The sequence below is a fragment of the Hibiscus syriacus genome, unplaced genomic scaffold (assembly GCF_006381635.1).
Source record: "Hibiscus syriacus cultivar Baekdansim isolate YM2019G1 unplaced genomic scaffold, ASM638163v2 tig00005929_pilon, whole genome shotgun sequence".
Taxonomy (NCBI): domain Eukaryota; kingdom Viridiplantae; phylum Streptophyta; class Magnoliopsida; order Malvales; family Malvaceae; genus Hibiscus; species Hibiscus syriacus.
Window position 1 is genome coordinate 116,398 of NW_024062071.1, and position 26,344 is coordinate 142,741.

General features: G+C 33.3%; 3 protein-coding genes and 1 pseudogene across 3 annotated transcripts; 2 read left to right on the forward strand and 2 right to left on the reverse strand.

Moving 5' to 3' along the window:
• Positions 1-1,734: 1,734 nt before the first annotated feature.
• On the forward strand, positions 1,735-26,344 carry LOC120200111. Its single transcript, XM_039201023.1, has 6 exons — positions 1,735-1,744; positions 20,878-21,413; positions 23,020-23,872; positions 23,983-25,261; positions 25,352-25,435; positions 25,617-26,344. Exons 1-6 carry the CDS (start codon positions 1,740-1,742, stop codon positions 26,283-26,285), a joined length of 3,426 nt encoding a protein of 1,141 aa, XP_039056954.1. The 5' UTR covers positions 1,735-1,739; the 3' UTR covers positions 26,286-26,344.
• On the forward strand, positions 7,753-10,667 carry LOC120200115 (ubiquitin-conjugating enzyme E2-17 kDa-like). Its single transcript, XM_039201027.1, has 5 exons — positions 7,753-7,869; positions 7,967-8,044; positions 9,273-9,400; positions 9,835-9,939; positions 10,262-10,667. Exons 2-5 carry the CDS (start codon positions 7,975-7,977, stop codon positions 10,403-10,405), a joined length of 447 nt encoding a protein of 148 aa, XP_039056958.1. The 5' UTR covers positions 7,753-7,869; positions 7,967-7,974; the 3' UTR covers positions 10,406-10,667.
• Positions 12,651-14,253, reverse strand: LOC120200113 (annotated as a pseudogene).
• LOC120200114 (vesicle transport protein SFT2B-like) lies at positions 16,942-19,406 on the reverse strand. The gene is made up of 6 exons (XM_039201026.1): positions 19,236-19,406; positions 19,040-19,093; positions 18,185-18,258; positions 17,664-17,781; positions 17,353-17,411; positions 16,942-17,207 (listed from the first exon to the last, which is right to left on the reverse strand). The coding sequence occupies exons 1-6, from the start codon at positions 19,314-19,316 to the stop codon at positions 17,129-17,131; spliced, it is 465 nt and encodes a 154-aa protein (XP_039056957.1). The 5' UTR covers positions 19,317-19,406; the 3' UTR covers positions 16,942-17,128.

A 26,344-nucleotide genomic window follows, 5' to 3' on the forward strand; every position in this document is an offset into this window, starting at 1 on the left:
TGAGTCGGTATCGGTCTTTTTTCGCTCATGCGAAAAACAGTGTCGACAATGTTGAAGCTCAAACTTTCTAGCCCACACATTTTTGACCCCCTGAACGTGATTTCGGCCTCCATTTCAACGAAAAATGTCTTAATCTCCCCAAATCGATGATGAACTCTTCAATTTCTTCATCCTTCAATCTCCATCGTCAACCGTCCAATGGGCTTGAAACTAGACTATGTTAGCCAACTCATGATTCTCTCATGGTCTACCATTCGAATTGGTTGTTCGTCCACCAGAGCTATGTCCCGTCAGTCTGCCCGTTAAGTTTTTAACTGTAAAGTACTAAAATAAAACAAAAACCAAATGTTATGTATGACTTTAAAAAAAAAATTGAAATTTTAAATGTTAAAATAAACCGAAATTGATAGTTCAAATAATAAACACATAATTTAACCTACTTTTTATTACTCACTGTATAACCGACCACCCGCTTTTTAATTCGAATCAAGCTTGGACTGAATCAATCTCAAATAATATATTATATGTATTAATATATTATATGTATTGTCTTATTTACTGCCCTAAACTGGACACAAGCTTTTCAAACTGTAGTTGCTCTTAAAAGGAGCGATGCCATTGGTCACTTCCCACTTTAGACTTTGAAAACCAATATTTGTATAACAAGTATTTCTAAAGTGCCTTTTCCCCCGTAAAACCTTAACTACGAAGAATTAAGACCCCAGGATTGGAAACCAGCTCCTTGAACACAAAATAAAATTCAAATCACACAATTTTAACAATTCATATTATAACTATAAACGAATTAACTCAATATTAAATTACTCATTATTTATCGTCTCATTTACGTATCAATCTATATATCGAGTACTTAATCAACAAACCAGTTAAACAAGGAGACGTGGACTAGTGAGAAAGGAGCATGTAGGGGACGACTGAGAGAATGCCCTTACCAGCTTCCCTAAAGTGAAATCATTCTCTCCTTTCATTTCATTGTCAAATTGTCATTTTTTTCTCTCCTTTTCCGTCAAAGTTGTCAGTGAGGGTGTACATAAATTTTCTTTGATTAATTATTTATATTATTAATAGTATTTATTTTGAATTTTTTTTATATTTATTTTAAAATTTAATTTTTTTTAATTAGTTATTTATATTATTGACGGTGTTTATCTTAAAATTTTATTTATATCTATCATAATTAATATCTTATGTTATTAATATATATGTATTTATCCTAAAAAAATATTTGTGATCATTCTCCTTGTTTCCTTTGCTAGCTAAGTGGGGGCTAAAACCATTGAAAATTTGTTTATGATTTCTTGGCAAAAAGCAAAGAAAAGGGCTCTCGATCCAAAGAGCTAATTATCAATCAAATGGGAATCTTTTTTTCTTTTACCAACCCAAGGTTTTTGGGGGGCTGCTGCTTTTGAAGATTCCTATTGGCATCGAGTAGACCGACGACACATCACGCCCTTTGTCTGAATTCTTCTTTCCATGTCAGCAGCACATGCTATATTGCTCTAGCTACGATTTGTGGGTTACACGCCATGCCCACCACTTTACTTTATTACAAAAAAGTCTCTCACGAGTCACTGTTTTAAAAGCAAAAAGATGCATTCAGAAGCAAATAAGCCAAGTGGTGTTAGTCACCATGTGTATTTACACATACATGGTTCACCGCCCTTTACTTGTTCGGGCCTTTTGATTCTTCTTAGATTTCATGACTATTATATTTATTTATGTGGTTTTGATAATGCATGAGCGGCTAGTCTTTCTTTTTCATGACTAGTTTTATTGATACCAACTTATAGGTTAGGGTGGTCGGAATAGATGGATCGTTAATCAATGTTAAAATAATGTGTTTACTTAAAGAAGTAGAATAAGAAGAAATAATAAAGAAAATTTAGAATCGAGAGATTTTATGATAATTATTTGTAAGTTGAAAGTTTAAATAAACTCATTGATGTGGTTAGCTTGTTAATTTAGGTCAAATGCCCATCCTCATACATGAGCGGCTAATCTTCTTTTTTCATGGTTAGTCTCTTGCATGAGTGTTTTAGCTATGGCATAAATGCATATTATAAGTTCTTATACAAGCAAAGATTGGGTTCATAATATCATTTTAAGAATAAATTATTATATGGTCTCGATTCACCACATCATTCGTGGTTTCAACCAATAATATTTTTTCATATTATTTTTCTCTAAGATGAATCTTCACCTTTTACCAATAATATTGTGTAAAAGGATCTTATCCATGTTATATATATTATTTATTTAGTTTTAGGGGTGATTAAACTTCAGTTTTAATCGAATTAATTGACCAAATTATCTGAATAAACCAAAAATATATAATATATATTATTTATAAATTTTTGTTCAACTAATGATTAAAGAAAAAAATTCAGTTAATGAATTTAGGGGTAATTTGATACGGTTGATTAATCAAATTAAGCAATTAAACACCCCTATTTACATCTATGATGGATTATTTTATAAATGGTTTGGCCATTTTTTGGTTGCATGCGGATGGAAAACAATTAAATGCCAAACAAGCAAGCCGACATCCCTAAACAACTACATTGGCTATTTGGCTTCTGCCCTCTTGTTTTAGATTCCCATGCACTCGGCCTTGTCCCCGACAAACATCAATGTATTATTGAATTAGCTCGACTGTTAAAATTTATAAAATGATCATTCAATTATAAAATATTATTTTATTAAGTCCATCAACTATTAAAAGTTACAAAATTATCACTCGACTATTTATTATATTTCAAACTCATCCTTTTTCGTTAAAAATTTAGTGGTTGTCTAAGTTGTACGTTAATATGATGGTTGAGATATGTTAGTCATTTGAGATTCTGAGATCATATTTTATCATATCACAATTAGTAGGTTAACGTTCAACTAATAACACTGTTAATGTTTTTAACGAAAAAGGATGAGTTTGGAACATAATGAATGGTCAAGTGACCATTTTGTAATTTTTAATAGTCGAGAGACTTAACAAAGAAACACTATACAATCATAGGACTATCGTGTAACTTTTAATAGTCAATGAACTTAATAAAATCATACCCTATAGTCGTGAGACCATTTGTATACTTTTCTTTTAAAATTGTATTATTTTTTTAAAAAAAAAATTAACATACTCCTTTATTCTGAGTGGTCTCCGTGGTAAAAGAATTGTTGTTATTATTTGAGAGTCAAGTTCAAACACCATAGATGCAAGAGATGTGAGTGTTAATTGTTGAAAGATTGAAAGTTATCTATGAATAGATATTGTCTTATACTTACTCCAAATTAATAAAAAAATTAACATACTCACATCTAAGAATTACATCCGTAATTAAATCGAACATATTGTGAAAGTTTAGACAATGGAGATGTATAGAAGAAGTGGCACATGATGGAACTTTTTAATCTTTACAGCGTTCTTCTTTTCTTGGTCTGAAAGGCATTATCCCTGAATAAAACTTTATGAAACTTCTTAACCTTTTTCCACAGCATTCTTGTTGTTGAAGCAAAAGGCATTACTTTTATAGACATTCTCGTATATCTTTTCAGAATTTCTCATTTTTTTTAACTTTCTTTACTTATTACTTACGAATTACGATAGTCCACTTGATGTTATATATAATAAAATATATATTTTTACCAACGACTATCGGTACAAGTGGTTAGAATTTAGAAATTTGAGTTTGTAAGATAAGTTCAAATTCTACAACTGTCACTCTTGGTCAATAATCTATAAATTCTTATATAAATTCCAATTGGATCTTAGGTATATCTAACCATGGACGGAGAGAACTACCCCTTACCTAAATTTTATGTACCAAATATATATATATATTAATATCTAGCCCTCTTTAAAATGTGGGCATAAATCAATTGGATCCACCACCAAGAACCAATAGGAGAAATGATAAATTATTAGGTTTATGTGCTGTGTGTATGCCATTAAAGAACAAATTCAATCCTGACCATCCAATGTGGTCTTTTTTATTGCTGCAAACAGAAGACAGTTCACAATCTTTGCCTTTAACATTGGTGGTAAAGTGGAACACACATATAGGAGGCGTTTGGATGGAGGATTTTAACATTACTGGTGGAAATATTTTTTTTTACTTGTGATTCCCATGTTTGGATGAACAATATTTTTAATAGGGGTAATAAAATATTACCAACAGTAGCTTTTTTTCAAATATAACCGGGAATTCTAATCTCATGGTGGGTTTAGGTTTTTTTTGTTTCCCTTCAACTTGGACTAAAATATCCTTGTCCTAAAAGATTTATTTCAAAAATACCCTTACATTTATTTCAAAAGCTATAGTATATTATCATAAATTTATTATCATAACTTTATTTCAAAAATATTCCCAACCGGAAATTTTATTTATTTATTTATTATCATAGAATTTTAAATATTAATTAAGATTAAAAGAATATATGATATATTTACTCTTTTAATCTACACATTTATCTTTTAAATTTTGTAACAAAATATAAATTTTATGAATTTAAAATTTAATAAAAAATATATAAATTGAAAATAATACAATAATATATTTTCATTTGAATATTTGGAATTCAACTTGTTAAAAAAATATCATAAGGATAATTTAGTAAAATATGCATTCCAGTAATCTTTTATTCCTTTAACCAAACACTGTAATCATACATTCCTGTCAAACAAACCAAACACAATAAAATAACATTCCTAGTAATGTGTAAGGTAATGTAACATTCCGATAATCTTATTCCCGGAGATAATGTTACATTCTATGAACCAAACACACTCATAGTGTATTGAAAAGAAGTCCTGCAAAAGCGACTGACCAAATTTTGCTTTCCACGTGTAGGCTTCCGAGAACTTGATACCATTGAGACCAGGTATATTTCAAGAGGTATCTTACTTTTTGAATCTTAACCCTGTCATTAAATAGTTCCAAATAATTCTGTTTGTTGATAAGCCTTAACCTCTAGAACCCTAAGTCTGCTTTGGGCTTGTATAGATAACTAAACCCATTCTCTCGGTGGGTTTAAAATGAGAAATCGTTAAGAGAAATCATGGACATGAACATTGCACAAAAAAGGGTTATATTGGCCCAGTACAGTTGGCAGGCTAATTATTTGGCCCTTTAGGGCACTTCAGTTTTTATTAAGGGATTTATGCAAATGTTACAAAACTCATCTCTAGTTGACAAATTTTAATAAAAAATACTTTTTATTCAAACTTTTCATTTTGATGTGATAAAAATCTAATAAAAATATTATATTTTATTGAAACTTATTTCTACAACGCTCGACGAGTATTGATAAGCACCATCATTAATTTAATTTATAAAAATTTAAAATTATAAAATACTCAATGTATAATTATAAATTAATTAAAAATCTAAACGTAAATTATTTTGTTACGGACCAGACAATGTCAGTCCGAAAAGCCTCCCAAAGTTTCGATAGAGAATTCCAGAAGGGAGTGCAGGTTGATCTATGTATCGAAGCAAAACAAACTTTCATCAAGAAGGTCTTATTTTGTTCATGAATAACGTATTTTGCTGATTATTTATCAAAAATAACAGTAATATCATCGTAAAAATAATTAAATATCAAAATAACATATTTTGCTAATTATTTTCAAAATGAACACATTTAAAACTAGAGAAAATAACTTCAGTGACCGAAAATGTCTCATAATATACGATTTTAACAAACTTTTTTTCGATTTGTCAAAATGACCAACAAAATCGTAACGCGAACTCTAATTTTTCAACTCAATTTCCAAATTCGCAACGCGATTGTAAGATTCGCAACGTGATTTTGAAAAATATGTTGCGATAGTTAAAATGTGTTGCGAGAGTTTGAAAAACGTATTGTTGCGATAGTGAAAAAGTATTGCGATAGTGAAAAAACAAAATAAGTTTACATTTTAACTATTCCAAATTCACGTGGAGTTTGAAACAATAAAGAATGTGTTGCGATAGTGTAAAAGATTCTCAAGCCATTTGTAAGATCTTAGTTTGAAACAATTATTAAGAAATGAAGAGTAAAGGGGTTGGATTTCTCACTTCCTTATTGAGTGGAAGAGAACAAGGGGACTCTCGCACACCTCCGCCGTCGCCGCCGTCGCGTCTCGTCTCGGGTCGTGGTCATACGTGTCTTCGACACGTCCGCGCGAATACTATCTTTTTAGAGAAAATTCTTAAGAAATCGCAACGTGAACTTGACCTATCGCAACGAATTTAGACTAACGTAAATTTGGAAAATCGCAATGCGATAGTCAAAATCGCGTTGCGAATCTGGAAATTGATTTGCGATACTGGAGATCGCGTTGCAATTTAGAGATCGCATTGCAATTTTGTTGGTCATTTTGGCAAATAAAAAAAAATTAATCAAAATCGTATATTATAAGACATTTTCGATCACTAATGTTATTTTCTCTTAAAACTATCTTTATCTAAAGAAAGAAAGAGCGCATCAAAAGATCCAAATAAACAAATTTTGTCTTAAAAAAATAAAAACAATATTTATTTAAAATTTGTTAATACAAAAACGAACTATACAACATCGGTAAATGTATTGAGCTTGCCTTTAATTTTAATCACTCAAAAGAATATAGTTAAAAGAATATATTAATCATTTCAAAAAATAATATCTAAGCCAGATTGATTAGTCAAATTTAATTTAACTTTCCCAAAAGCAAAAGCCAATGTAGTCATTTTATCCTCAAATAACTATTTAACAACGAAGTGACTAAAATATAAGAGAATAAAATTTAGTGATAAAAAAACTCAATGTATTAAATTTGATAAATTTTTATAGTTCAGCGAGCAAAATAAGAGAGCGAGTGAAGTTCGTAAATTTACCCAAAAATTACTACTTCAGTTTTATACTGAATTGTTATTCCAACTTATACATTATTAAATTAATACATAATTTCAATATAAAACTTTAACATTCAATCATAATATATGACGAATGGGGTCAGAAATTTAAATTATAAATATGATTATATTTTTAATTCGTATTATATTTATAATGATTATAAAAACATATAAATGTTATTATAGGTATCACAATCATGTAATAAAGATTTTAGATTACATTATTTTTGTTATATGACAACCACTATTTAAATTCATGAGTTGTGTCCTTGACAATTAATATTAAGGAACAAAATTTTAAAAAAAATAGGATAAATTATGCGTTTAATAGCTAAACTATCAATTTTGGTCCGTTTTAGTATTTAAATTTTAAATTTTTCAAAATATACTTAAAGTATAGTTTTTATTTCATTTTAGTACCTATATTCAAAATTTAACATTAAGTTTTAAAAACAATATTGAAAATTTAAGTACTAAAATTGATCAAAATTGATAGTTTAAGTACTAAACACATTAAATTTTTAATGATAGGATACTGAAATGAAATAAAAATTGAACATTAAATATGATTTTGAAAATAATAAAAGTTTAGGTACCAAAAAAGATATAAACTGATAGTTTAGGTACTATATGCATAGTTTATCCCCCCAAAATAATATTAGTGATTAAAATGAATTTTCGAAAATTTAGAGACTATTGATATATTCGGATAAGTACGTAAATAAAATAAAAGAACTATGATGAAATACTCCCGTAAGAAGAACGCCAATTCATGGGACCCACAAGAGGATAACCCAATCAGAACTCTCAACGGAGGCCGGTCCAACCATTTATATATACCGCTACCGCAGTCGATATCAATTTCGTCTATCTTTTGTTCCCCTTCTCTTCGATCGAAAACCTCTGCTCTCTTACCCACCTAAAGTTCCTTCGAGCATTCAACCGACGCACCCTCTCGATCGTAGGATAATCTGCTCAGGTTAGATCTCTACGGTCTCTCGCCTTTAATTGTTCCTTCGTTATCGTTTTTGTTTTTGCATTTTTAATTTTCTTTATCTATGCTGTATGGATCCCAGGTTTCGCGATGGCATCAAAGCGGATCTTGAAGGAATTGAAGGATTTACAGAAGGATCCTCCTACATCTTGCAGCGCTGGTATAACACTCGATATATATATTTAAAATAAATCATCATTTAACTGTTTTTTATCTACATTTTTGTTCAAATATTGATATTTTTTTGTTATTATATTAATACGAGATGATAGATTTATCGATGTGCGTGTTTCAGATATAATTGATGATTAAAAAATTGTTTGATATAATCAGCTGTGATTTTCTCATTAAAGAAGTTGTTGAAACGATAGTAACATTTGTTTGCTATTATTAAGAAATGATTGCGATTTTCATTTGATGTTTTGCTTCATAATCTTGTTTATTTTGCAAAAACTAGAAGAAAAAAATCCTATCATCGAAAAGGCGAATCTAGTTTAGATTATTATTTGATACACCAGAAGTGTAAAATAATAATTTCACAAACTTTACTAAGATAATGACAAGTATCCATCATCTTAAATTCACAAGTGGAATTATTCTTTCTACATCTAGTTTTAATATGTCGAGTCTAATACTAAAAATATTAGTCTGTTCCAGTATGTTTAAATGAAACGTTTTATGAATTGAACTTGTGCTGGACTGGAAGGAGTCCAATAATTTTCATATTTGGTTACAGATTATTCATTATATAACCTGTCTGAACTATATAGGTTCTTTGAGACACGTGTATATATGTATTTGGTCCTATCATGTTTTAAGTTGATGTTGACAAAGATATTTGACATATTTTATATACTTTACGAATTGATGATAATGACAGCGCTTTCGTCATGCAATGACATCAACGTTTGCCTTTTTGGCTTATAATAAAGGAAAGAAAATGAAAACTTTGATATTTGTTATTATGCCAGCTGATACTCAAATTGTATCTGTATATGATATGTCAAACACAGGCGGCACAGGGTCGCCCTTAGTTTTTTGTACCCTCTTTCTGTTTTCTAGTTTATGACCATAGTTGATTGCAAGTGTCTTACGCACATCAAGTTGGATTGCTTTGCCTAAATTGGGTTTCTTGTCTGTTGCTACATGTGTTTTTTTGGAAGTAGTAAGAATTATGACTGAATAGCAGAACAGTTGTTTTCTCTGACTATTAACTTTTATCTTGGTTCTTGATAAGCGAAGGATGACCATATTTCATAAAATATCTTCTATTGTGGTTTTCACTCATTCTTCTGTTGGTTTTGTATGTAGTATGTACAAATTCCCAATGAGTATCATTGAACTACATTACTTGCATATTGATAATGGTTTATTGGACAATGTTGCAGGTCCAGTTGCCGAAGACATGTTTCACTGGCAGGCAACAATTATGGGTCCACCTGACAGTCCTTATGCTGGGGGTGTTTTCCTGGTGACCATCCATTTTCCTCCAGATTATCCATTTAAGCCTCCCAAGGTACTTTTTATGTGCGATTTTCCTTTACCATTGTTTTAGGTTGACATTTGGAAGTTCACGGAACATTTCTCTGTTGTTTCAATGCTTTAAGTGTTCGATCATGCACTTTGGTTTATGTTAAAAGCTACCTATATAATCCAGATGCAATGTTACACTATTTCAATCACATCTTGGGCGTCGTCTTTCTATCAAATTTTGAATAAATTAGGTATTGTGCTTGTTAATGGTGATATATAATGAGCATATGATTGAAACCTTCATTAACATGTTGATTGGTTGAAAATACATGAAAATGAAAATCGATGTTCCTCGTGCATAGGCAGATTTCTTTTATTTGTCTGACCAATGATATTGTAGGAATTTGAATTGGTTAACATGGGATATGAAGTACGTAATGCTTTCATCTCTTAACATTTTTCCATATGATATTGCAGGTGGCATTTAGGACGAAGGTATTCCACCCCAACATCAACAGCAATGGAAGCATTTGCCTAGACATCTTGAAGGAGCAATGGAGTCCTGCGCTGACAATATCCAAGGTGATTATCCTCTAAATATCTAGATACTCCAATCCGAACCTTCTCTCTTATATTTGGCATCAAGGGTTGCAAAAATTGATCCGATTGGACTGAGCCACCCCTCATGATGACCAAAACCTAGTACAAATCAACTCAAAATGTCACCAATCTTAAAATACACTCGATCACCCCAGAATATGAATCACAATGCCAAATCTGATGAGAGGAGACCATCTGTAGCAATGCAAAACTGATAGAATCCGACCCAATACCTAAAACGAAACCCAATCTTTTTAATTGGAATCAGATTTGTTTGCTTCATCGTTTTAACATAATGTTGTAGGTGTTGCTCTCAATCTGTTCTTTGCTGACGGATCCAAACCCTGATGATCCATTGGTGCCGGAGATCGCTCACATGTACAAGACGGACAGGCACAAGTACGAGACAACTGCAAGGAGCTGGACCCAGAAGTACGCCATGGGCTAAGCGAGCTTTGTCGTGTGTAAGGGGAAACCCCGTGTTCTCTTTTATTTTCCCCCCCATATATTCTGGTTTTAAGGAAAGGTCTACGCATGAACGTTTGTTCTGTCCGTTGATAAAGGAGGTCAACAACAATGGCTCGAGTTGAAAGAAGAAAAGCAAATGTTGTTTTTTTCTTCTATGGAACTGTGAAACAGAGAAACTGTGTCCTAAATCCGAAAATGTTGATAAATCTCCCTAATCGTAATTGTTTTCTGATAATTTGGGTGAATGTTGGTCTTCTTCTAATATTATTAAAACAACTGACCAAACATGGAAGAAAAAGTATGTTCTATTTTATGTTTTAATTACTTTTGTAATATTCTCTGTCCGGAAAAAAATTGTCCTTTGGTTATAAGGTTAAAACATTGAAAACTAAAATAAAATGAGAAGGTACAACCATCATAAACATATTTATAAATTATAAATTTTATTATTGAATTTTACTCTCTCTTCTATTTTACTCATTAAACTTTAAAAGTTTTTAATTTCCTTAATACATTTATTTTTATTGTTATTAAACTTTATTCTCTCTTATTTTGGTCACTTTTCATTAAATAGTTAACGGTGTTAACAATGATCATGTTTTGAGTTTTTTTATTAAAAAACATTGTTTTGTATTATATAACAATTTATTTTAACGCCGTTAACTATTTAATGGATTAATGATCAAAATGATTATGAGTAAAATAATAGAATAAAATTAAAATTTAATTATCAAATTTGTAATTTTCCTTAGATATATAGTCAAAACTTACAAAAATCAGAACTAATTCGAGTAGATATCAAATACGAACCAATTTGGGTGAAAACCTAAAGGTCTTCGTTATCTATAAGAACCAATGAGAAGGTAAATTGCATGGTTACTAAGAATGCCTATCACAGTAGTGATTTTCAAAATGAAAGGGAATGCCAAAGAGAATTAAGGACATATTGACATAATATATGATCAACAATCATCATATTACCTTCTCCACCCACCCTTGACATATTTACCATCACCATCTTTCTTCAGGAAGGCACCGACAATAGGACCCCCGTTAGCTGTTGCACCTGAATTGACCATCATCTTTACACTTGTTCCAAATTCACGATTCCTAGTTAATCCAGCACCGACATATAAAGTCCTTCCAATGCTTCGGAAGTGTACCCTTGTCGGGGTTAATGTTTTCCTTGTAAGTCCAGTTTGAACAATTATACTCCTTAAACAACTTCCGCATACCATCTAAAATGATTCACCTAATGCCCCTTCTAATGCCCAGATCTTCAAACCCACAGACAGTGCTGCCTAGGAAATCAGAAACATTATAAAATCAAAAATTAACAAACAGTATCGACTTGAAAATTCTAAAGACATAAAATAATTAGGGTAAAGTATAGCAATGGTCACTGAACTTTTCTGAAGTTTTTATTTAGGTCTCCAACTTTTAAAACTTGCAATACAATCTCCCAACATTTAGTCTGTTTGCAATATGATTCCCGACGTTACACTGTCATTACAGTCCCCCAACATCACCGTTTGCAACTATGAAAATTAGGGTAAATTATATAAATGGTCACTTCATTTTTTAGACACTTACATTTAGGTCCTCAACTTTTATAAGTGTTCAAAGTGATCGACACATTTCTTGAGCTGATGAATGATGGAAATGAGAGGCAATAAAGAAAACGCAGCAATCTCGACCAAAATCAAATGAAACTATACAAACGGATAGGGATCTCTCGTAGAAAAATCGAATTTATTAAATCAAATGATTAATTTTTCCTGTTAAAACTCGATAATTTTTTACAAGACATATAATCTATTATAATTTCATCATATAATTTTTTCCATGCTCTACAAATTCACTTGTTCAAATTTTAAACATATAAGAAAGATAAATTTCTTTTATTATTAAAATCGCTTAACGAGTTGAAGTTTTATTCACAGTCGAACCTTCAAAATATTATTATCATAGTCTAATTTTTAATATTAGATTGAAATGTCATTCGATTTTAATTCGATTGACATTGTTATTATTGTACTATTTTATAATTCATAAGGTTTACTATTTTGATAATTATTTTATAACATTTTGATAAAATTTAATAATTATTTTGTAATAATTTGATAGATTTAATAATTATTTTATATTTTTAAAAGTTCAATAACTAAAACGTTTATTTTATTAAATAAACTCTAGTTTACTTTATCTTAAAATTAAACGTGTTTTCCGTCCCTGGTAATGTCGAATTTAACGTGTTATCTACAAAGTTCAAACCATTTCATGAATATTGAACTGGTGAAGATAACCTTTGTGGGGAATTCCTACGAATGGGACATGTAACATTCAATCGAAGCCATTCGTCGATGCAGTCAGCATGGAAACAATGTTGGCATTGGGGTATGGTCTTGAGGGTTTCCTTGGGCCAATGTTCAGACAAACATATCGAGCAAGTGTTGTCGTCGGGTTTCGGAAGTCGTCGGCTCTCACCCAACACTATTTTCAGATATGATTCTATAGTCTCTCCGTCGAGACTCATCACGATCATCGGTTAAGACGCGACCCCCGAATTAAGCTCTGGGTTATAACGGTGTCTTGTGAAATAGGACTTGAGAGGCTGTAAAGGAAGCATATTTGCTTACAATCGCATAAGTCAACGCCCCCGACAGGTGCTAGAAAGCGTTGAGCGCAATTCAAGCAAAAGAAGTTCTTCAAACCTTGCATTGGCCAATATTATTGTCTCAAGACTTGCCCTAGAAGGACATTAGCATTGTCCTAACCAAAGTTCAATTGGTTTGTGTTTGAATTCATGAAAAACACACACATCAGGCGACTTTACCTCGTCGTGGAGCAGTCGAACAACTTTCTTGAGTTGAATTGGCTTTCATCCCACCCTTGCCGCCCCTAGATTCACACTTTCGGCACTCAGGTTTGCTCCACGTTAGCTACAGATCATTGTCCAACGACCGCAAGTATTCATAAAAAGGCCACCCGACCAGGACTGAAACCATTGCAATTCATCGGCATGTGGACAACGACAACAAAAAACCAACCAACTCGTTCGACGAAGTAGCAAAAGCCGTGTAGATGCCACCGTTCAAATAATCCAACCAGCAATCAAAAAACGTGAAATCTTCGTAATAAAAGGCCGCAAACGGAGAACCAGAAAGGTTGAGCTCGAGAATTCTTCGGGGAAGGCAGCTGCTGGGGTCACCATAATCAATGGCTTCAACGCTGAAGTTTCCAGAGTGAGGCGGCTGAAGGGATGCCCGGGTTGAGTTATGATTACAAGATAAATCGAAACCTGAGAAGCCACAAGACTTAGGCTGCCAGCCAATGACCCGAAACGGGAATCGAATCAGTGGCGCCGATTTGGTGATTTGGCAGACGGATTCCATGTATGGATCTTAGGTTGTGCTTGTTGCAGTGTATAAGGAGTAGCATAAGAAGATGAAGAAGAACAAGAGTTTAAGAATGCTCATATCGATGAATGAAAAATGAAACCATAGGGTGAAATAATGATTTGATATCAAAATATATGAATATATAACCTCTGGTTTTGAGCTTTTCTAAACGGAACAGGCTCAGCTTGATGTCATTCGAAAAGAATGAGTAATTTCTTCGAGTATTTTATGCAGCCATTGTCAAATGAAGGGAAGGCTTTCTATTTTTTCATACAGCCACAGCTATAAATTTAGGAAGAGAATCCAACAAGGTTTGAAACTCGATGTTTTTTAGCTAAATTTATTGGACAGGCATTAGCATCATGACTTAAGTTCTACATTCTTGATATAAAAAATTTAGCAAAGTAAATTACCAATATATATATAGAACCCTCACAAATCAGAAGTCGTAGCAGCGACCATTACGTTCCCAATCACCGTACCGAGTGGGCTCCGGGCCTTTAGGCCCGCCTACCTCCCCCGCCTCTTTATTCACATGATCTTCATCATCTCCGTCTTCACCTTCTTTATTCTTCGATTCAAGATTCCCTTTCAAAGCTTCTCGATCTTCCTCGTCGACCTTTCCTCCATGGTTCAACTGAGATTGCTGAGCGGAGGAGCATACGAAGCGAGTCGCCGAGTTGGAAGCGAAACGAGCCACCGAATCTGATCTGAAACTAGTGAAAGACGGTTTGGCAATAGAGTGCTCCGATAGCGACGATAATAGACGGCTCAGGCTGGCTTTCGCCATTTTCAGCTCTCTACTCTCTAGGAAGCGTAAAGGAAAGTGCGGGAACGAATAGAAACCTCTAAAACAGTTTTTTTTTCTCCGGGAAAGAAAGGATTAAAAAGGAAAGAGAGATTTGGATTTGGGGAATTGGAGACCTCAGCACGGCGTCGTGTTGGATGATGCTGTCGCCACGTTTTGTTGCGACGTGGAGACTGACTATCTATAAAATGGTGTTTAGGCCCAAAAGGACAATTTGTAATTCTGACCAACCCAAATCCAAAAGGCAAATAAAGAAAAAGGTTAATTTTTAATGGGTAAAGTATGTAATTAGTACTTAAATTATCAGTTTTGATCTTTTTAGTAACTAAACTTTCAATTTTTCCAAAATCATACTTACCGTTTAGTTTCATTTTAGTACCTTGTCATTAAAAACTTAACGTGTTTAGTACTTAAACTATCAATTTTGGTTTCTTTTAGTACCTAAACTTTAATTTTTTCAAAATCATACGTAACATTTAGTTTTCATTTCATTTTAGTATCTGCTATTAAAAAAATAACTTGTTTAGTACCTAACCTATCAATTTTTGGTTCATTTTAGTACCTAAACTTTAAATTTTTTTAAAACTTAACGCTAAATTTTTAACAGGGGTACTAAATGAAACAAAACTAAAAATTTTAACGGCGGAGTACTAAAATGAAATAAAAACTAAACTTTTTTAAGTATAATTTTGAAAAAAATAAAAGTTTAGTTACTAATGTAACACCCCAAATTATAGGCTAGTAATTTTAGGTTTACCTAATAGGTAAGTGGACCGCTTACCTATCAGGTAAGTTTACCTGATAGATAACAACCCAAATTATGGGCTAGTAGTTTTAGGTTTACCTAATAGGTAAGTGGACATCATAGATTTCATAATTTAAGTTGTTGGATTTATTTGATTTGGGTCAATTAGCCATAAAAAGGAGTTCTTAAATACAAGACAAAAGATTGAGGACTAGAAATGTAATTAGAAAATTGATGGAATTTAGTTAATATAACTTAAAGCTTAAATTCAAAAATAAAATTTTTGAAATATATTTGATGTCTAATTTTTTAAAATAAAGATGAATAAATAGTTGTTAAATAATTAAATTAAAATAAAATCATTAAAAAATTTAATTACATAAATTCAACATGTGAGTTATGCAGCAACAATAAAATTGATAAGAAATTTCATAACACAAAAAATCTATTTAATTTTTTTGACTAACTGAATCAAACCGTTAAGACGATTATATAACGGTTCACAAAGTTTACATGATAATCTACAATGTTGATGTGACAGTACACAATGGATAATGATGTGGTAAATGAGTTTAATTGATTTTTACTAAGTTTGAGGGCCTAATTAATATTTTAGAAAGTTTGAGGACTTATTTATTTTTTTTTAAATTAAGGCATCATTTAAATTTAAAATTTAAAATATAAATAATTATTAAGATATTTAATACATTAAATATAAAAATGCTAAAAAATATTTCAAGGACCACATTGAGTGTAAAAAAAGTTTAGGGACTGTATTGATTCTTTTCAAAAGTTTAAGGGTTTTAGATACCATTAAATCAAAAAAATATTGTTAGAAGGATTTGAATATGCAAAAGTTAAGTTAAAAGCCTAGATTTCATATTTTTCTATTTTTCAAATTTCCAAAACAATTTTAATGAAAACACTAAAAACAACTTTTTTATTTTTTTTATTTTTTTACTTATTTTTTCTTTCATTTCCTAGAAATAATTTTCTAATTTTACCACCAAACATGTTTTCTTCAATGTTTCATATTTTCTAAGAAAATAAAAATATTATGTATTTTCTTAAACCAAATATGCCCTAAATTTCTTCTGGTTCCTGCATGTATTAACCTAAATTGGGTCCAAAAAACAAGATCTCAAAAGATAACTATAATTTAGTATAAACTTCCAAACCCTAAATCGGGCCAATTTACCAAGCCCACTCAAGATAATATGTATTTTTAAACAAAAGAAATCTTTTAACAACGTTTTGATTTTGTAATCTTTCTCACTCGTAATTGACTTTGTGTTCTTTTAACATTATGTGGATCATATTGTAAATTTTGAAAGTTCAACGATCAAAACAAGTGTTTGAGCATAATTTGATATATTTTACCCATAAAAAAAGCATTTATTGTGCTCTACCAAGCTAGACATGACACTATTTTTTGAAACTAATTTGATGAGATCAGAGTTTTAAGTATTACAGTGAACAAAAAAGAGTTTAGCACCAAAATGAGAAATCGAATATGATTCAAGGGTTAAATCATGAATAATGCCGAAAATTTTGTATGTTGAGTGCAACCAACAGAAATGAATTTGAAATATATGAAAAAAAAAGTCTGGTACACAATGATGTTTGATAACCAAAGCAACCTGAGAAACAACATTTTCTAGCAACAAAGACCGTTGAACACTGTGAATAAAGCAAAAATCAATGCACCCCGAAGTTCTTAGATGAATGGTGTTTTCCCTTTTACACAATCTAAAGTTCAGTGTCACAAAATCGGACCATTAGGTCGGAAACTATTCTCCTCGCAAATGGAATATAGCTCAGACAGTACCTGAAGGAAAGCTCGAAGTATAATGATATAAACAGTCTAGATATCAAACATTGAGCATGAATATGAATTACGCCTCGAAGGAAACTGAGGAAAATACCGAGAGGTTTACAGAAAATAAAAGGATAAATGTAAGAGGCCAACTTACCAGACAAGGGCACAAATCTCACATATGACTGCAAGTAATGTTAAAATTTTGCTGTGAATCTGCCATATAAAAAGTTCAGGAACATGACATATTCTGAATATAGTTATCGATTATTATGCTGCAAGAGACTGAAAGTAGCAGAACGCAAACAATTTAGCAATTGTGTATGAGCATTTGACATCAAACTATTATGAACTACTCAGAATGTTGTATGCTCGATCTATGAGGTTTTCGTACACTCAAACTTCTTTCAATCACTAAAGGTTGCTGGAACTGATCCAACTATCACAGGTTTAAGGTAGCAAACTTACCAATAACGCACAAATTAGAGCAAGAACAACAAATCCAATGTAAACAGCTGTTGCGTAAATGCGAACAGAATCAAACATCATTTGTAGCTGTTGCTCGGGTCCCATGAGGAATGCTGTGCTGTCAAAGAGTATAACAAAGTAAAAAATTGTAGAAGCCTTGAGCAGAAAACAATTTAATAATGTTGAACTGTACTAAATGAACTATTCATCACAGGTTCTTCATTATTTATATAAGCCTGATTTGTTTTGACCGTTTCATTGACAAAACATTGATAGAGTTGTGGTGGACTACTAGATTGCTAGGGTTACTAAAATTGGTTTCGAGAGCACGACATATAAAAGTCAAGACACAAAGTTATGCCAGTTATGCGACACTCAAGGCTGATGATTGCTAAAGGTTGAAAAGCTATTCTTTTGTAATGGTGTCCAGAAGAAGCATTTATGACTCAATTAAACCCAAAACATTTGTTGAGATCATAATGTCGAGAGTTCTGTTAGAATGAGGGCACCAATCAACCTACCTCCCAACGGCCAAGACGTTTCCGAAGGTGAACAATAATGCAAATTTGATGGGTATGGCAAACACAACAAATGACTGCAAAAGAAACAAAAGGTTGAAAGATAATGTTATAAAGCAATCAAATACCAATAAGGAGCTTGCTTTACAATTGCAATTGGCTGTATCATTCCCCATGATGAACATGTTAAGGACATACATTATAATTACAACTAGACACAACTTTCCTCTTTTTTTTACTTATGGAAGTAAGGAGGAAACTTGAGACCGTATGTTTTTCCCCTTACGATTTTAACTAACAGATCTGGGATAAAGTTCTTGAATTGTGTGGCATTCCTAAACACGTTGAAGACAAGCCCGTGAGTTTGTTTAAGGGTGCCTATATCTACATGATCTGAACTGAGAGAAATAGTAGAGTGTATGATAAGAAACGAAGAACCGTGCACGAGCTTGTTCGATCGCATTGCCAGACTATCCGGTTGTGACTCGCAAATGTCACTAGGATTTCATCTAACTCTGATAATAAGGATATCTGCTATATAAATGGGGAATTAGTGAAAAGACTATTCAAAACGTAAATTTTCATCTTTAATGGTCGTGTTTCTGCTACTGCTGCTGTTTAACTTGTGATAAGCCCTCCCAGTTCTTTGGGTAACAATGAACTTTCAATGATCCAAAGGGCAGCACTTTCCCTAAGAGCTACAACTAAAAGGCTCCATAATTCATGAACTATAATGATATTACCAATCAGCAATGCCTAATACTAGCTGAACCCTAAAATCATAATGTGTCGGGTGCCCTAAATTGAAATTTTCACCAATAATTAGAATTTCAGAAGAAAATAATTGAATTATCATACCAGAAACATAAGAACAAGACCCGAAAGTAAACAAGCGGCGGATGCGTATAATCTCTGCATCAAACAATAAATACCCATAACTTGAACTGCTGAAAAACGAAACATGTAATCTGAAGGAAGTGGAAATTCAAAGTGTTGAAAAGGAAAAGAAAAATGAAAAAAGGAATGAATGAATGAAGAAAAATAACAGAATTACCTGCGTCGCAGATAGTGAGCATAAGCCTTCAGATTCTTCATCTAAGAAGCTTTCGGCTCTCTCTTCATCATTATTCCACATTTCTCAACTTCCGATTCTTCACAATTCCTCCTAACTGTTCTTCAGATTCTTCTTTCCTTTTCCCGTTTTCTTACTGTTTTGTTCTAATTAAATAAGGGGCAAAGCACGCATGTTGTACCTAAACTATCATGTCTGTTCCGTTAAATTTTTAAATTTCTCAAAATCATGCCTAGCATTTAATTTTCATCTCATTACTTAAGATATTTAATACTTAAATTATTAATTTTGGTCCGTTTTAGTATCTAATTTTTTATTTTTAAAAAAATTAACATTAAATTTTGAACGCGAATACTAAAATGAAACAAAAACTAAAGTCTTTAACGATTGGGTACTAAAATTAAATAAAAACTATTTTTTAGGTATGATTTTAAAATTTTTGAAAGTCTAAGTACTAAAATACAATATACCAAAACTAATGTTTAAGCAAATTTTTGTTTTTCCCACTAAAGTTTCAAAAGTAACAAATTAGTCAATATTATTGATTTGTAACAAAATGATCACTAATTTGGCCTAATGAATATGTAAATGTAGAATTCATTAAGCAATTTTTTTTATTAATCTAAGGTAAGAACAAATCAGTATCTGTTCATAGATAACTTTCCACCATTTGACATTAATCGCTTACATCCTTGTTATTTCTGGTGCTTGAACCCAAGACCTCAAAGAATAGCAATTCTTTTATCACAGAGGTTGTTTGATTCATGCTCATTGATTAAGATGATCAAAATGAACTTTTTGTTATAATTGATTAAATTTTTATTTGATCAAACGTCATGTTAGCATCAATCAATAAATATAACACTTAAACGATTAAAAATAGAAAAATGAATTTTCGGAGATGAAAATTAAATATTTATCATGCTTGTGGATTATCATCACAATTAATAACTTTTCGTTCAAACTAATTCCCAATCCTAAGGCGTCAAATTTTCTGTTGGTCGAAATTCATTTAAATTGATAAGGTTTGATTATAAAATAAATTCGAAACTATAACATTTTTTTACGAATAGTTTTCTAAACTTTTTTAAATGATTCAGGTGTTTAATGTTATCCCTTTAAATATTCAAGTCATAAACGTCGTTAATTTACCCTAAATTTTAACCTGGTAATATTTATCTAAATAAGAGGACAAGACAGTGATACTATTAAATCTCAAGGGTTAACCATGTCATTCGACAAAATCATCCGAAGTCTACTTCAGGTCTAATTAACTGATTTATATTCTTAAAAACATTAAAACACAAAGGCGCAGTCTGGTTTCTTCACTTCTTCAAAATCACCTAATGTTTTATCATTTCTCCCAAAAACGCCCCAAATTCTTTAACCTCCCTCGTTTATTCCCCATTCTCGATCTAGTTATCTTAACCGCCTCCACGCCTCCATTCTCCGCCACCTGCACTCCTATGCCGCGCAATTAGGGCTGCAACCGTCATTTCTGTCGTATTTTTTTCCCGAGAATAGACGCTGGTTATATTGGAAGATTCGATTTTAGGGTTTTTATATTGAATGCTGATCTGAGGTTGGTGTTTCGCTATTGATTCGGAGGGGGTTTTCCCTCTAATTTTTTCCGGTTAGGATTTTTCCTTTTGAGTTCCCGTAGTTGGGCTCCGGTGATGCCGCGGAGTTCAAGGCACAAATCCAGTAAGCATAGTTCCAGGGATGCTAGGGACTACTCTGATTCGGAGAGAGATTCGGGCTTAAAGGAGGAGAGCAAGCCTGGATCCGGTGAGAAGAGAAAGCTTGACTCCAAGGATACCAGCAAAGATGTATGGATTTCGGGGAATGGAGATTATTTGGAGGAGTACAGTTCCTCAAAGCGCCGCAGAGAGGTGGATGGTGGAGCAAGTGACAGGTGGAATGGCGGTGAAGACGATGGTAAAGGCGAGAAGAAGTCCAGGACTTCAAGTGAATCGAAGGGTAAAAGACGAGAGGATGCAGAAGGAGATGATACAAAGAGGAGTAGAAGTGAGTGGAAGCACCGAGAATCTAGTAGAAAGGAGGAAAGGGAGAGAGAAAAGAAAGGTAAAGAAGGAAAGAGTGATAGGTCAATTGAGAGCGAGGAACACCGCCCTGTTAGACAATCCGCTGAAAGAACTGGTAAGATAACTTATTGTTTGTTGGTTGTTTAGTGGCAATTTAGCATGAACAATTGTGCATTTCTAATTATTTTGGTGTTTTTTGTTGTTACTTGTTGTTAGGTAGTGTAATTGCTATTGATTGTTATACTATTTTTAGTATATATTGCGATTAAGTATATATTGATTGTTATATAGGGACAATATTAATGAATCGCAGAACCTTTATAAACCTGTTATATAACTTTATCGAATAGGATTATAGGAACTATCTATTGTTACATAACTCTATAACTTGCCTTTTGAGTTGGACTTGCACTAAAGAATCTTTAGAACCTTTTGCATTTGCAATTTATGACTAGTCAGTCTTAATTAATCTCTCATAAATACATCACTTTGTTGCGTGAATATAATATATATATAGACTCTCAAAAAGCATGTCAAGTTGATTGAGGAAGTTAAAATTCAAAATCAAAGTCTGATTTATGAACTTTTATTTGCTGCAAGAGGCAAAGAGTAAAAGTAGATGTTTTGTTTGCAGGATGAGGGGATGGGTTGAGAAATTTATAGAGTAGGTAATATAGTTGAAATAAAAGGGAGAATATTGTTGCTACCGATTAGTTTTTATGGTAGTGGAAAGTGTGCATTTTGTATTGTTTTATGTCCTTCTGAGTACTGTTATGAAACAACTAATATCTGATCTTAAAACTTGGTGTATTACTCGTTTTCAGCATTTGATGCATCTTGTGTCTGAATTCCTAGACCAGTGGTTTATGGACCAGGATTAAGTTGCTTATTATTTTCTTCAATTTTTATCTTCAGTGTTAACTTGAAACGGTTGATTATCCTTGTCTGGTTAATATAACTTTTGGCTTGCTTCCTGATTCTAATTATTGGTTTGCTAGGAATCCAATTTTGAAAATTTCATTTGTCTCCAATATTTAATTTTCTATTAGCCGCAGAGTGTTGTTTTAAAATTACTTTTCCATACTCAGTTCTCTGTTTCAGATAAGAGTATCACTTATATGTAAATTTAGAGGAAGATCTGATGGGTTAAGCTTGAAGTTGCTACACTTCATGTGCACTTAGAAGTGCTTTTTTATGTGATTTTCTAAATATGTTAAACCAATTTACCAACTTCTGTTTTACTCAGTGCGGTGAGTTGGCCTTTGATTGAGGCTAATATAAAATGGTTGTGCTGTTCAAATTTGTTAGTGCTATGTCAAGATGCGTCAGGATTTTGATACTGTCACTTTGTTTCTGATTTTATGCAGATTTAATGGTATTGATAGCGTATAGTAGACTCAATAATTTTACTTGTATGCTTTTGAATTCTAATATTAAGTCCATGATCTTTCAGTTTTCTGTTTTGTATTTAGATTTCATACTTTTCTTTGGATTGATTTACATTTGTGTTATATGCTTAGCTAGGTGTTTTATTACATGTACTTCTTATAGTTTCATGTCTCATGTTTGCAAAAAATTATAACTTGTATGATCATTATCGAGTCAGTATTGTCAGAGGAGTATTTTGTAATATTTTTGGAAATCAAACTTTAATTTCTGCAGTGTTTTCTATTAATAGGCTTTTAAATACTCTTGTTAACGTCTAAGGTTTTTTTTTTAAGATTTGGATGTACTAGATCGTTTGAAAACTCCTGAATCAGAGAGCCAGTTTGATAGACGATTTAGAAAAAGGACAAATGCTTCTGGTGATGGGGATAAGTGTCTGGAAGATAATGGAGATAACTTGGACGGACAGTTTTTTGTAAGCAATGGTACTGGCAAAGATGGCAGAGTGAAAGATGAGAAGCATAAGGATGAAAGATACAAGGACAAGTATAAAGAAGACATGGACTGTGAAGACAAATGGCAAGGTGATAAGTTGGGAGATGATCGATCAGCAAGTGAACATGGTAATTGTAAGTCTAGTGAGAAGCATTTAAGGGATGGAAAAGATGATGTGAAAGTTCGGCAGAAGTCCAAGATTCAAGATAGTGACTTTGAGTGTGATCGTGATAGAGACTGTGATCGTGAGTGTTATAGAGAGCGAGACATGGGACGCGAGCGTGAACGTTATCGTGACCATTATCGAGAACGTGACCGTTACCGTGATCATGATTATGATTCTCAATGGGACCGAGACCGAGATCTTGATCGAGATCGAGAACGAAATCGACGTAGCAGTGATCGTGGCAAGGAGCCTTATAGAGATTGTGACCATGATGAACGGAGGAGTGGTAGATATAAAGATAGTAAGGGAAGGAAGCGATCTCCTGATGATGGTACTGATACAAAATCTAGAGGTGCCAAAATACATTATTCTGACACGGAAAATAAATCAATTTCTGGTCGAGTTGAGGGAGATGCTGATAGGGGAAGGTCTCAGTCACGTCCAGCCAGTTTAGATGCAGTTATGGGTAGCTGCAGAAGGAGGGCTTCTCCCAGCTCAAGTTCCCATGGTGGGACTGATGAGTATAGGTACTTTGTTTCTTTATCACATCCTCTTCAATATGATTGATTCCTTGTTCTGAGTATAATAAAGTTATTTTCTCTTACATACATTTGAAACAAAATGATTCGAATTGTAGAGATCCAATGACAGAGCAGAAGACCAAAGCAGCTTCATCAAGAGAGGTTACTAGTTTTTCTGAAACATCCGAGAGAGGTGTTAGGTACAGATCCACAGAGAAATCAAGTAGGGTGGATGAGGGCCACTCTGGAGAGTTTGAGAGGTCCTCAAGTTTAAAAGTATCCCCAATGAGTAGAAGTGGTGTTAGGCGGGCTCTTGATATAGATGAGACTGGATGGGGCAGTGCCTCTGTTGGTGGCAGAGAAGAAGTCAATAGACTTTGTCAAGACTTACACCCCGAAAATCCTCTTTTGGATGGATCCTCTCAAGCAAATTCTGTGTTTTATAATAGAGCTGGTCAAGGCAACTTATCTTTGAATCCTCAACCACCTGGTCTAAGAACTGGAGTTGGCAGCCTTTCTTTCACAGGTTCTCCGGAAGAAGATAATATATTCAATAATAGTGGCCGTTACAAGAGGAGTGGTGATATCAATGTTAGAAGAGGGCATGCAAATGTTTGGAGGGGTGCCCCAAACTGGCCACCATCTGTTCCAAATGGTTTCATCCCGTTCCAACCTGGGCCACCTCATGGTGGTTTTCAAGCTATGATGCCACAATTTCCTTCTCCATCTCTGTTTGGTGTTAGACCCTCAATGGAAGTTAATCACTCCGGGATTCCATATCACATACCTGATGCTGAAAGGTTTAAAAATCATATGCGTCCTATGGACTGGCAGAATACGATGGATGGCTCTGGACCTGCTCATTTTCATGGTTGGGATGGTCACAATGTTATTATTAGGGATGAAGCGCTCATGTTCAGGGGTTCTGAGTGGGATCAGAATAGGCATCCAGTGAATGGTAGAGGATGGGACACCAGTTCAGGTGTGTGGAAAGGACAAAATGCTCATGTTGACTTTCCCTCAGCATCTCAGAAAGAGAACCACCCTCTGCAGGCTCCTTTTGATGATGTTTATGACAGACAGGATTGTCAGAGGTCTCAATATGAGAATGACAGTGATGGTATTCAGGTGAAAGGTCTTGAAACAAGATCTGATGTCATGTCACCAGTTAAAGAATCTTCTAGGATTTCACCTGAGATTCCACACAAGGCACCTGATTCTTCCAAAATATCAAGCAAAGATCATGATGCCCGTTTTTGTCAGGTTTATCTTTCTAAGCTTGACATTTCAGCAGAACTAGCTGGTGCCGAGTTATATGATCAGTGTATGGATTTCCTGAATGCAGAGAAAAGTAAAGATTTGGCTAAAGATGTAAAAATGCTTGTGAATTTGAAGGTAGAGAACCCCTTTCTACATAATTCTTCCTCTCAATATCTCATTTAGCCGATCTTTTACTTATAATATCCTTTCTGTCAATTTTTTCAGAAGGTAGCACGGCCAGTGCAGAATGCCTCCATTGCCATGCTGAGCCCTTCACCCATTCCTACAACTAATGCTGCTGTTTTTCAGGTACTTACTGACGCTCATATTCGCATTACTTCTTTGGTGGGAATAGTTATGTTTACCTTTTTTCTTTTAGAAGCTAGGTTTAAATGAGTTTCGTTGGAAGGAAACAAATAGAAGATGTTATACTCTTGTACTTCAGATTCTAAACTAATGGTGGTATTTCACATATGTTCTCTACTTACAGAAAGCAATGGCCATCTACAAGAAACAGAGGCTACAAATGGGTGCTATCCCAATTGTCAATGGTGGAATATTTGCATTTTCTTCAGCACCCAAGGAGGAGCAAAGTTCTGATCACATTGTAGACGAAGCAGAGGAACCAGTTTCGATGCTTGATTCAGAAATGGTGGATTCAGCTCTGCTAGATTCGGATCAGCAGAAAGGAGCTGTTCCAACTGCTAGATCTGTCGAGAATATGGAACTGCTAGCTTCAATTCAAGGGGAGTTACCAGATCATCTGAATAGCCTTCCCCCCGAGAAATCAGAACAGCCAAATACTGTTTTGGGTCGCATAAACACAGTGGTGCCTGTGCCTAAACCAGTTTCAGATAGCAATAAGGGGGAAGAGATGGAGTCTAAGCATCAGATAAATTCAGGGGATGATGTTGGAGGTTCTGTGCAGTCGCTCAATAGCTTGGCTGCTGATGGGGAAAATTCAAATGATATAAACAAAAATGAAGGTAATAATTCTGTATACTGTGCCAATGAAAGAGAGACTTTCGGTGATGCAGTTAGTCGTCCTTTAAATGATTCTCCTAAAGAATCAGAGAATCAGATTCCTGGACCAAATGAGTCGGGATCCGAATCGGTAATTTTAAGTCTGATACGTCATTCTCCTGAAAATACACATTGAGACGATTTCTATATCATTGTTCTTCCATTTCATGCATTTTATTTTTGCTTTTGCTGCCC